The sequence below is a fragment of the Melozone crissalis genome, unplaced genomic scaffold, assembly GCF_028551555.1.
Source record: "Melozone crissalis strain CALT ecotype California unplaced genomic scaffold, PUWL_Pcris_2 ptg000057l_1, whole genome shotgun sequence".
NCBI classification, from domain to species: Eukaryota; Metazoa; Chordata; class Aves; order Passeriformes; family Passerellidae; genus Melozone; species Melozone crissalis.
This window is the reverse complement of record NW_026535835.1, coordinates 1,130,025-1,142,058: the sequence shown is the minus strand read 5'-3', so window position 1 is coordinate 1,142,058 and position 12,034 is coordinate 1,130,025. Positions and strand designations below refer to the sequence as shown.

At 51.5% G+C, this 12,034-nt stretch overlaps 2 protein-coding genes across 2 annotated transcripts in view; both read left to right on the top strand.

Moving 5' to 3' along the window:
- The window catches only part of RNF43 (ring finger protein 43), a 56,018-nt gene extending 50,488 nt beyond the window's left edge, over positions 1-5,530 (top strand). The window contains exon 9 of the mRNA XM_054287432.1: positions 5,487-5,530. Within this exon, the coding sequence (XP_054143407.1) occupies positions 5,487-5,530 (44 nt within the window). The remainder of the gene's footprint in view (positions 1-5,486) is intronic.
- A 3,146-nt stretch (positions 5,531-8,676) lies between these two features.
- On the top strand, positions 8,677-10,935 carry SUPT4H1 (SPT4 homolog, DSIF elongation factor subunit). The gene is made up of 5 exons (XM_054287295.1): positions 8,677-8,782; positions 9,226-9,332; positions 9,443-9,498; positions 9,703-9,756; positions 10,756-10,935. Exons 1-5 carry the CDS (start codon positions 8,705-8,707, stop codon positions 10,821-10,823), a joined length of 363 nt encoding a protein of 120 aa, XP_054143270.1. The 5' UTR covers positions 8,677-8,704; the 3' UTR covers positions 10,824-10,935.
- Positions 10,936-12,034: the final 1,099 nt, after the last annotated feature.

Here is a 12,034-nt window from a genome sequence, read left to right as displayed (position 1 = left end):
GGAAAATGCCTTTGAGACGAGTGTCTTTGAAAGAACCTGAGTTTAGCTCCCAGGTCTTGCTCTCTCAGGTCTTCTGAAGGCAGCAACCTGCAAGTCAGCAGGGGCAGGTGCTGGCTGGGAGCAGAGCCTGGCTCCCTTCCTCGCCCTGCCACTGACTCATTGCAGGTCCTCGGGCAAATCCTTTTGATTTAGGTACCAAACACAGATCTGGCTGTCTAATTTCTGCTATAACACTGGCCTTAAACTTGTGACTCACTGTGCCCATTGTGCCACAGAGATAATAACTTCCTCCCAGTGCTTGTCTATCCAGCCCCACCCCACGCCCAGGCTCCTGGTTCTGCGGAGGCAGGGGGGCAGGGGAGGCTGGATGGGCATGGTCCTGGCTCCCTGCAGCTTTCTGGCCTCCCAGACTCCCAGGAACAGATATTTTTCCCAGGTGCAGAAGTGCCTGGCACTGCAGATAGGTGATGGGGAGGTTCTCCCAAGGCCTGGAGGGATGCTGCTCTTTGGAGAGATCAGGAGGCATCAGGGCAGAGATGTCTCTGGTTGCAGGGAGCTCCGAGTGCCGATGCCCTCCCAGGGTACCCCACTTGGAGAGAGCCCTCCTGCCTCAGGACAGGCTGCTCAGGGCTTGCTTTGAGCTCCCAATGGACCTGGGAGGCTTCTAGAGCAGGAGTCTGTGCACCTCACACGGGGTGCTGGGCATTGCAAGGTCCGTGCTGGGATGTTCTGTGTCCTTGGAAATGTCCCAGTGGCCCCAATCTGTGCCGTCACCTCCTGATGACCCTCTGACCCCCACCCAGAGCCAGTGCCAGCTGCTTTGCCAGGCAACCAAGCCTTCATTCCCTCTTCACTCTCCATTCCAGCAGGTAGAAGGACCAATGTATCTGCAAGTGTTGTGTATCTATGTCTGTTTACTGCAGTAGCTTCTATGGATGCTTTCAGGATCACCCAGAGAGTCAGAATTCCCTTGCAATATTGAGAGACTACACAGATTCAGGATTTAACTTTATTAAGAGCACACGACAGAGCACAGAGGTTGTGCAGGGCTTATGCAGAAAAGCCACCAAGCTGAAAACATTGGCTGACATAACACAACCTCTGAATTATATTCACATTGGTTCTTTATCTTGAGAAAAGTATAAATCAATAGAGAAGTAAAAAAGAGCAAAGAACAATCTCAGTAGACAGTCCCATGCAAGCAGGACACAAAACACAGACAAGGAGACCAAGGAAAAATGCATCTCTGCCTCCAGATAAATGGCGTAAGGCTAAAAATATAAGTGGATGAATTAGAAAGCCCAGCTTTAAATTAAAGTTTTGACATAAACTTCTCAGAAACCCAGTTTAAAAGAAAAGCAAACAGTGGGACCCTGTAATTCCTAGATGAAATTACAGAGAGGGAAGCGTGTGTCTCTTATGGTGGCATGGCAGAGACACTGCACTGAGAGTGTCAAGTCCAGTGACGAGTGACACAAAAATCCCCAGCTGCCCCTGAGCAGAAGGAGGGTGGCATTAGGGTTTGTAACACTGTCAGCCTAGGCTGCAAAGAGGAGCCCACATAGACAGGAGAGTCTTGTGATAATATTGCTAAAATAAGCAGTCAAAAGATGCTTTTGGGCACAGGGACCATGCACAGCCCCAGAAAAGGGCTGGTCAAGTAGCAGGGCAGAGAGGGCACTTGGAAACGCTGTTTCAAAGCAAAGGTGTGGCTGGAGAAGGAAATCAGAACAGAGCTGGATGCCAAGTGAAGTACAGAGCCACGGAGAGACAGTCCAGGGAATATTGCTGTGAACAGCTTGTGTGAAGCAGACTATTAATGCAAACGTTTTCTGCTGCATTGGGAGGGAGAAGGCTGCCTAGGGTTCTTCAGGTCTAGGGAGTGCCACAAGTCTGAGGGATGTTCAGGGGCTGTAAGTGCAGAGCACTAGAGCAAACTGCCTTTATTGCATTAGTGATCACCAGGGGCGTGCTCAGGGAGGTTCTCACCTGGCACAGCTCCATTCAGGGCAGGGGGGGCAGAATCCCTCATGAATCAAATCACCAGTCTGAGCACTTCTGAAATATAGTGGAGAGTAACAAATTGCCAGGGGTACAGATTACCCACTGGGCATCCTGCAGGGCTCCAGCACTCAGCTGATAAATCCTGAATGTGGACTGCAATCTCTTATCCATGCCCAGACCGAGGAGGAAGAGCTGAGGGCAATATCAGCTGGAAATAGCTGAAGCCACAGAATGATGAGCCTGACTTTCCAGCCAAGCAAATTGTTAAAAATTCAAATACAGGGTCTGACTTGTAGGCACATGGCTGAATGTGAAAACCAGGGGAGGAGGCAACCCAGTTTTTGTAGGGAGAGATAACACCTGACAGATCTTTTAGGGGAAGGAAGCTCTGAAAGGATGAAAGGGAAGGTGCTCCCACAGGTAAATAACTCACTGCAAAAGGAGACAAGAGTGCAGATCAGACTTAATGGAGGGGAATTACTCAGAGAGGAGAGAAGTGGAGTTCTGCAACTGTATGATCCTTCCAGCAAGCTCGTAAATGTCCTGGATGAGGAGAGGAGATAGCCAAGTGTATAACATATAAAATCCATCAGGATGTCAAGCATTAAAACTGGATACAGAGTGTTACAGGAGGATCTCCTGCTGCTGAGCTGTTGAGTGTGAGAGTGGTGGATTAAATCCCCTGTAAGTAGCACAAAATGCCACACGAGCAGAGCCACTTTTAAGTAAAAATCACAACATTATTGTTATAATTATTGTTGTTATCATTATCATTAGCTGGCTGGGAACTATGTGGAACAAGCAGAAAGTGCCTTTATGGAGCTGTGTAAGCCTGTGATCTCACAGCTCCTGATCACCAAAAAGGGTGGAAAAAGAAAGGGAAATAATTTCTGCCCCCTTGGAAGCAGGGCAGAAATGTATCTGGTACAATCCCAGTGATGTTTTTTTCTGAGAAAATAGAAAGAATAGTGAGACTTTCATGTGGGAAAAAGGTGATCAGCAGAGGATAGGGAAGAGAAGATATGAAATAAGGAGAGCAGAGGAGAAGGCAGACAAGAGAGTACTTAGAACAAAGTAATTGATGGCATCAAATGGAAACCAGAAGCTTTAAAACACCCAAAAGGCAACACAAGGTGTGTAATGAAACCTGGTGCTGGTTGCCCCCGGGATGTAGATGCCAGAAGTAAAATGGTTTTGAGAGCCCAGATCAAGAGGTAGCAAATGCAGAGATGCAAATCTGCCCTCTGGCTCAGGAAGTTCCTAAACCAGGGCTTCCAGAAGCTGCTGGTGCTCCTGTGGGATGCAGCACCCTCCAGGTGTATGCTAACCTCACCCAGCTGCCAGGTGAGGCTGAATCTTGGTCCACAGCCCCTGGAGAAATTCCACTTGTGCAGGCAGTGCCATGCACTGGCATCCCAGGGCTGTGGATGGCCCCAAAGAGCCTTGCATGATCTTGGAGTTTATGCCTCTTCCTTGAGCACCTCCACCAGCCCTTCTTGGTGGGCTTTGTATAAAGGTGGATCCCTTAGTCTTGTATTGCCTGGAGAGACCACACCTGGGAGTCTTGTCCCTGGAGAATCAATCCTGGAGCAATGCTGATGGATCCTCCTAAGGGAAGACAGACAGCTGGCAGTGAATTCCAGCTGGATGGCTTCCTGAATGCCCTGACACACCCGGGAAGCGCCCCGGAACAGCCACACTGCTCCAGCACAGGCTGATGAAATCTCTTCATTCCTCTCCCTGTGAAAGCTCACCTCCTGCAGTCCTCCCAATATCCTCCCCATCTCCTCCCTCCTGCTCATCCTGAGTCCCTTTTCCTGCCACATCTTTTAACCTTACTAGGGAGGGGGAAAGGGATGAGAGGGCAAAAAAAGACCACCCTTAAAACCCAACACCCAAAGGAGATGATTTCTGTGGTGTATGATGGTGTGCTCCAGGTCGTTGCCCTGCCATGGCCAGTCCACCAGCCAAGATTCTCTGACCTGTCCCAGTTCATGATCTTTTCTCAGCCCAAGCAGGAGACACTCATGCAGGCACAGCTTTCAGAAAATATTTTAGTAATGCTATTTGAGACTGAAGGCATGTGAAGGCAGAGGGCTTGAAGCTGGACAGTCTCTTTTTGGGTTGCACATAAGCTGGTCACAAGGAAAGCAGTTGGAAATGGCTTACTCCACATACTTGTGACTCAAGGCACAAATGCAAGAGATGCTTAAACTCTGTCTTCAGGTACTGTGGCCGTGCTTGCACATGTGTGTATGTATATAACATCATGTGCATTCATTTTCCCACATTGATTAGCTACACTTTTCCAAGCAGAATCTCATTTGTTTGTTTTCTTCCCACATATTTAATTTTCAAGGCTCTGCTCCTACAGCTGGAGCAGATATATAGGTGATATATAACCAACAAGAACTTGTTGTGACTGTTCTGAAAAGCTGTTTTGAATTGCTCTCGATGAATCTCTAAGAGGGCATTTCTTTCCTTTGATCTCAGAAACATTCAGGAAAAGGGAGATAGGAAAAATAATGCCTGTGTGCCTTTGCTGGGCTATGCTGACCTTGTCTAAGTGTTCTGGGCAGGCTTGAGAGACATCTGGGAAGGGACTGTGGTGTGTGTGACAACAGGCAGGGACTTAGAAAGGGGCTGTCTGGAGGAGTGACTTGGGTGCACCTTTTTAGGCAGCCCTTTTGTTGGAGGTTCCCAAGTAAACTGCTCAGCACCTGCCTGTCAGTTCTCCAGGCAGAAGGGGCTGGCAAGAGCCTGGGCCTGAGCTGGGCTCAGAAGGAATTTGTGCAACCTCTCGCACACTGTGGAACGTGTGTCATTCCTGTCTTGCATCACTGCTCTCTGCTCTTACTGCCTGGAGTTTCTGTTGCCCCCTGGCTCTATGAGATATGAATTGGTGTTATTTTCTGTTCCTAATAATTTTTGAATCAGCAGTACAGATTTTCACAAAGAGCAAACATAAAAAAGCCTCAAAAGCAAACACCTAGCAGTGATGTGAATCCTAGGATGCCCTTAGCCTGCCTCCTCTGAAATATATAAGGAGTAGCTTGATGTCTTAAGATTTCATTGTACTTCACCTTAGAGGAATAAACTGGCTGGGAGGTGGCCAGAAAATTCCCTCTGAAAAACTGAGAGAAACTTGCTAGAATCATGCAATATTCTGAATTGGAAGAGACCCATCATCCAGTCCAGTCCCTGGCCCTGCCCAGGACACTACAACAATCCCAGCCAGTGCATCCCTGGGAGCATTGTTCAAACACTCCTGCTGTGGCAGCCTCGGGGCTGAGACCATTCCCTGGGGAGCCTGTTTCAGTGGCTTAGTGGCTTTTTTAGTAGCTTCCACTTAGTGGTCTTTTCCTTTTTCCTGCAGCATCTGTTCTCTGGATTGCAGGGTCAAGGCCCCAGCCGCTGCAGAGCCTGGGAACGTTCAGCCAGGTGTAGCTGACACTTTTCTTTCTCCTTTTCTTTGAATGCAGAATCTGAAGAGGAGGTCCAGGATGTCCATGAACACTCAGTTTAATAAAACACTGGCCTGTTTGCTCGCTGGGAGTTGGAGCGGACACAGATGTTGATGGAGCTGCTCACATGTGGCTCTGCCCAGCCCTGCCCTGCTGAGACACAGACTGGCAAGAGCAACGGGCCACTCATGGTCTCCTGCCGTGTCCCCACGGCCCCACGGTGTCACAGGCAGAGCTGCTGTCTGGGCTGTCTGCTCTGGAGGCACAGCAGCCCCTCCTCATCCCGTGGCACCGCTCCGAGCTGGGCAGGGCTCCCGGGGAGAGCTCACCGAGTGAGTGCAAGCTGCTATTTTGGCGTCTTCATGCCACAGAAGGTCTTGCTAAACACTGCAAAAATAAACAAGCCTTCAGGACCAAAAGCTGCAGAAATTACTTTCTGTGGCCTGGTAGCTCCTGACTTCATTTCCTCACTTAGGTCAAAAGCCAGATTTCTTCAATTAACTTTTCCATGCTTATTTCAGACACAGGAACAAGCTATTCTCCATCTCACCGCTCACAGGGCTGCCCTGCAAGGTGCTGCTTCTGACTTCAGTGGAAACCAAGAGCTCTCATCACTTTTGGTCACCTCAATGTCCCTCAGCTGACACCATCTCGGCCACTGACTGTTTGCCAGCAGCAGGAGAGGGGAAGACACAGGGACGTCAGCATTTCTGGGAAGGAGCTGGGTCAGACTCTTTCCATTGCAAAGAATCCACCCTCTCATCTGGCAATGTGAACAAAGTCTCTCACTCACCCCTTAACTCCTCCACCTACCCTCAAATAGCTGTCATGGCCTGTTAAGAGCCTATTTCAAACATATCTTAGATGTCTCCATCACAAGAGTCATACAAAATCCTGGAGTTCATGTGGTTCCTGCTTCTCTCCTTCCTCTCATTTCCCCAAGACACAGCAAAAATTCCCAGCAAAAGCCTCTGTAACAGATGCAGAGCAGAGCCCTATCCGTCACCCAGCCTTAACTTCATATTCTGAGACTCCTGAAATCCTTCAAAACGATTTTTCTGTCTTTTCCAACATTTTGATGATGCAGGGATAAAACTTGAGAAGTCATCAGGCTCTAGTTTATTACATTCCCCCTCCCCCCCATTTATGAATATTTTGTGTTTTTCTGAATATCACTAGTTCTTATTTCCTACATCTCATAATTTGCAGACATTCAAGCAAAATGAAACCTGCCACATTCAAAACATACAGAACCCATGCAGCTTTCAAACAGCAGAGAATTCCTGTCAGGTTCATTGCACTAAATGATCAGTCAGGCCAGATTCCCATGTGAAGTGCACGTGTCTGTGGCACCAAGTGCTTCCAAGCACAAGGAAGCATTGGTAAGGGTACAACACTGGAGCTAAAGATAACTCTTAACAATTTGAAACTTGATGTAGGGACAGACTTTCCCATCTGCTCAGTAAAGCTTCCCGTGTCTTCCTTTGAAGCAGCAGCTTCTCAAGAGAGTGCTCTGGTAATGCAGTCCCAGTTCAGGATAATCCTCTATCTCCCTTTGTTGGTGGGAAAGGTTTTTACAGGGTTTGCTGCCCTTAATCCTCGAAAAAGGCATCTTTGTCCCAGCTGCTAATCAGTCCCTGACAGTCAAGTGATCAGGCAATGGCACTGTTTTAAACCCAACATTATTCCCTTGTGGAGCTCATTCCTTGTCTCCTTGTGACCGAGGCCCCTGTGGAACCTTTCAGTCTAGGGAAGAGCTGAATTTCCTTCACCACAGAACCCAGCAGAATTACATTCGGACCTTTCGAGGCTCTTGTTTGTCCTACAGCACAAGCAGAAGACACAAGCTCAGAATTCTCCTGTGCAGAGAAGTCAGTCTTAAACTAGAGGAAATATCCAGGAGTGGGTCTGGATTCACCCCATTTGGCTTCTTGTGCTCCTGGTCTGTGGCTTGTCTGAACCAGCTCCCTGTAGCCTTGACCATTCTGGAGGGCTCAGAGGCTTAACAGAGGGGGAAGGTCTTGAAGTCAGGGTGCTCCCACTCCTTTTTTTAGGAGTCAGGAAGGCAGAGAGCCTCCAGGGATGCATTTCTCTGCTCAAAAGAACCAGTGCAGCTCTAAAGTCCTCTCTTTCCCTCCTTATCCCTAACAGAAGAGGAGATTCCTGAATTTGTGAGCCACAAGCTTCTTTGGGAAAGCTGCAGCCCCTCCACTCCCCACTGCAGTATTACCAGGCTGCCAGGGCAGAGCCTGCTCCCAGGGTCTCCCTTGCCCGAATTATGCTGCTGCTCCTGTTCCCATAGGAGCTGCTGGAGTGCAGGTCTGCCTCCGTGGGGCTCAGGGGAGGAGAGGGAGGAACTGTCTGGGAACTTGGGTGTGAAAGATCCTCTTCAGCAGATGTGTGACTGTCCTTGGCTGCCTGGAAGGGAAGAAGCAGTATCTGAGAAAACAGAATGGTTCCTCACAGTTCTTTACCTCTTGCTTCTGGGTGATGCTTTTGAGGGCTGTGGGCTCCACTGTGGAGTTTCTCCAGCATTCCTGCAGTGATGCAGAGCTTATTTTCCTTCTTTGCGTCCCAAGTCACAGCCAAAAACTGATGGAAGCCAGAGCATCCCAAACTCCCTCTATGGAAACTGAAGGCCCAGTCCTTCTGCTGGGACCCCCTTCCCGAGAGGTCCCACCCCTGAACTGGGCATGGTCGCGCTGGCTGGATATCTCCCCTCCTGCACAAATCCTTCAGATCCTTTGGAAATGTGAATATCGGTTCATTTTGTTGTTGCTTTTTGTTTCGTTTGGGTTTTTTTGCTGAGTCTATCTTGGCTCTCGGGGTTTGGGAATAAATTATGACCCAGAAAAAAAAACAAAAAAAAAGACCACACACGGGGAAAAAAAATACATTTTATATATATGCAAAACTGTGTATTTATGTCCGATAAACACAAAGATGTGTGAATATGCTGATGTGCTCAGAAATATATTTATTTACTAATATATTTATCCATGTACTGGTCTGCTGCCTGCGTTTGTTCTTTGTGCGTGGGGCTGCGCTCGGGCCCGGCCCGGCCGTGAAAGAAACCCCGTCCGTGCCCGGGGTGGACCCAGCGCTGGAGCGAGCTCCGAGCCGTCCCCGCTCCCGTTCCCGCTCCCGTTCCTGTCCCCGCTCCCGTCCCCGTCCCCGTTCCCGTTCCGGGGCGGCGCCGGGGCCGCTGCGCAGCCGCAGAAGGAGACCGGGCGGCGATGGCCGCGATCTCGCTGGAGACCGTCCCCAAGGACCTGCGGCACCTGCGGGCCTGCCTGCTCTGCTCCCTCGTCAAGGTGGGACCGGGGAGGGGACAGGGACAGGGGCCGGCACAGGGATTGCTCCCCGCCGGCTCCGGACCTTCCTCTGCCCGGCTTAAGCCTTGCAGCCCCGACCGGGCCCCTTTTCCTGGCCCCGGCACTCCCGGTCCCAGCCCCGCCACGTCGGCTCCGGCCCCGGCCCTTCCCTGCGCCGGCTCTGTTTCCTCTCGGTCCCGGCCCGAATCTTTCTGCCCTTCTCGGCCCTTTCCATGCCTGTTCTGGCCCTCCTTGTCCCGGCCCGGCCTCCCCGCTCCTGCCCCGGCCCTGCCCCGCCCGGGCCTCTCCGCAGCCCCGGGGCGATTCCCGTCCGCCCCGGCCGTGGCCCTGAGCCCTCCTTCCCGGCCTTCCCTCCCTTTCCCCGGCCCCGTCGCTACCCGGCTCCCGGCTGGTCCCGCTCTCCGACACCCGTGTTCCCTTAGACCATCGACCAGTTCGAGTATGATGGCTGTGACAACTGCGAGACGTATCTGCAGATGAAGGGCAACCGCGAGATGGTCTATGACTGCACCAGCTCCTCCTTCGATGGGTGAGTGGGGCTGGGCCCGGCCGCGGTCCCCCGGCAGCCTGGGGACACCCAGGTGGCACTGTGGGGTCACCCAGCCAGGAGACATCTCCTTACTGCCATCCCTCCTGCAGGATCATCACCATGATGAGCCCTGAGGACAGCTGGGTCTCCAAGTGGCAGCGGATCAGTGAGTAATTTGGGAGCTGGAGATCCCTTCTCTACAAACCCTTCTCAGGGGCAGTGGGAACTCCTCCTTGGAGTGGAACTTGGGTTTGGGAACTTGGAACTGCTGGAAGGAGTTCTGCCCTCCCTGTAAAGGGACATCTGCACAGGTTGAGGATTCCCATGTGGCTGCTCCATGTGGGGTAACTTGGGGTTTTATTTCCTGCAGGTACCTTCAAGCCAGGTGTCTATGCGGTGTCTGTGACCGGCCGCCTGCCCCAAGGTACCTGTGTGGTGGAGTCAGGCTTTGGGGCTCTGAACACTGCATTAGGGAACGTGCCATGTGGGTGATGGGATCAGCAAAGGTGTGACAGGATCAGCAGAGGTGACTGTGAGGAGGTGCTGGACTAGAGAGGGAGTTTTAGAGTTCAGCACTGTACCTGCCAGAAGTTTATATTGTAAGCTGCTGACTAAAGCCTGGCTATCAGAGGCATCAGCTGGGATTAATTAGTGATTCTGGGAAGTGGGCATGTCTCAAACCATTCCGCTCCAGGATAACATGAAGTTTCGTTTATAAAAAAGGGTTTTGCAGAATGGGGTGCTGTTGTGGCCACCCCAATGAGCAGACCCCTCCTCCTGCACTAAGGGCTTATGCCATGGTGGATTTCTGTGTTTACAAATGGAGTAGAGGGTGCAGAGGATTTGCTTCATCTCTGGAATACATCCATCCATCCATCCATCCATCCATCCATCCATCCATCCATCCAGCTGAGTTCCTGCCCAATATGTAGTCCCAGAGTAGATTCCTAACCCAGGGGTGAATCCCCAACCCCTGGGGTGGAAGCTATGCCTGTGTCTGACTGGGGTCTGCATTGGGAAGGAGCTGCAAGCATCGTGAGGCCGGGAGCTGAGGCCTTGTGACACAGCACATCTGAAATACCCAGGGTTAGGGTTTAAATGGGATATCAGGGAAAGGTTCTTTCCCCAGAGGATGGTGGGGCACTGCACAGGCTCCCCAGGGGATGGTCCCAGCCCTAAGGCTGGCAGAGCTCCAGAAGCGTTTGCACACTGCTCCCAGGCATGAACAGGGTGGGATTGTTGGGGTGTCTGTGCAGGGCCAGGGACTGGACTCCCATGATCCTTAACCCTCTTCCAACTCAGGATATTCCATGATTCTGTGAAATGAAGGTTATTGTCCAGTTCTACATGACGGAACCACCAGATATTCCCAGGGCTTCTCATTCCAGGAGAAGGCTGAGATGTGTTTGTCTCCTTGCTGCAGGGATCGTCCGAGAGCTGAAGAGCCGTGGCGTGGCCTACAAGTCTCGGGACACAGCCATAAAAACCTGAAGGGCCCTTGTGCTGCCTGGAGATCCCAGTGCTGCATGGAAGAAGCCCTGGGCACTGCTCCAAAACCTCTGAGCTTTATCCTGTAGGGAAGTGGGTCTGGACTTGGGGTGTGCTGGCTCAGCTCCCCTCGCTCAGTCCCTCCAGACTCCTCCACACCACAGACCACAGACATTTATCTGAGCCTTGGCCGGGGGGAGGGTGTGAGTAGAGCTGGGAAAAGGTGTTTAATCATTATGCCCAAGCTTTTTTACAGTTGGTGTGGGAAAGAGGGGATTTGGGAAATAGCTGTGTAAATAGTTCAATAAAACCCACTGGCTGGTCAGGGCTGGGTCCAGCTGTCACTCTGTCACTGGTTTCACCCCCCTGCCTGTGATTGTCACTGCTTGTGCCATGGGCCACACTCCTGCCTTGAGAGCGAGATCCTGCCCTGGCTGCACGAGGTGTCCTTCCACGTGGGAAACCTGCAGCTGCCAGCTGGATGGAGCACAGACGGTGATGGCCAGGGCTCCCTGTGGAGCTGCTTACATGGAGGTCATGGAGCCCTGGGCCTGCAGGTCCTGTACAAGGACAGGTGGCAGGATGGAGCTCCCAGGACCATCCACTGGCTGTTGCTGGGCTCCAGGGCAGGCAGAGCAGGACGAGCCCGTGGCTGGTGTGGTTGGGAGGCAGCGCCAGGCCGTGCACGCAGGCGGGGTGGACAAGCGAGGGTGGAAACACCCACCCAGCCAATTCTGCAGATCTGACTGTTACAAGTGTCAGCTTAATGTCTGTAACACTTGCACTCCTGAGGGATTTGGCCTTCTTGAATTACTTTGTTTTACTTCTAGAGCACCCATTGATTAAGAAGGGCCAAATCCTCAATCAGTAGCCCTGTGAAATAAGATTTTTTTTTCCATGAGATAATTCTGGAGCTGGAAAGCTCAAGTTTTGTTTTGTGGAGACAAGTAATGGAAAACCAGTAGAGCCTGAAAATTACACTTGGTCTGGGATGAGAGCAGCTGCAGCACAGGGAATGCAGGACTGGCTGAGAGTCACACTGCCAGGCGTGCAGAGCTGATGCCCTCCCTGCACTGCTCTAGTCTGTAGAGTTGGCCATGAGAAATGAGTCCTAGGTGCCCCACGTCAGACAGAGCATGGCCTCCTGCAGAGATCTGGAGCAGAAATGTGGTGAGAGAAGCCTGGAGAACAGGGAAGCTGGAGGGGAAGGTGCC

What these genes read in the sequence shown, in the direction of transcription:
- SUPT4H1 (XM_054287295.1), top strand. Translation starts at nt 8,705, where the DNA reads ATGGCCGCGATCTCGCTGGAGACCGTCCCCAAGGACCTGCGGCACCTG. An exon ending in CTCCAAGTGGCAGCGGATCA is followed by an intron (nt 9,499 to 9,702) that starts GTGAGTAATTTG and finishes TATTTCCTGCAG; the next exon opens with GTACCTTCAAGCCAGGTGTC. An exon ending in GACCGGCCGCCTGCCCCAAG is followed by an intron (nt 9,757 to 10,755) that starts GTACCTGTGTGG and finishes TCCTTGCTGCAG; the next exon opens with GGATCGTCCGAGAGCTGAAG.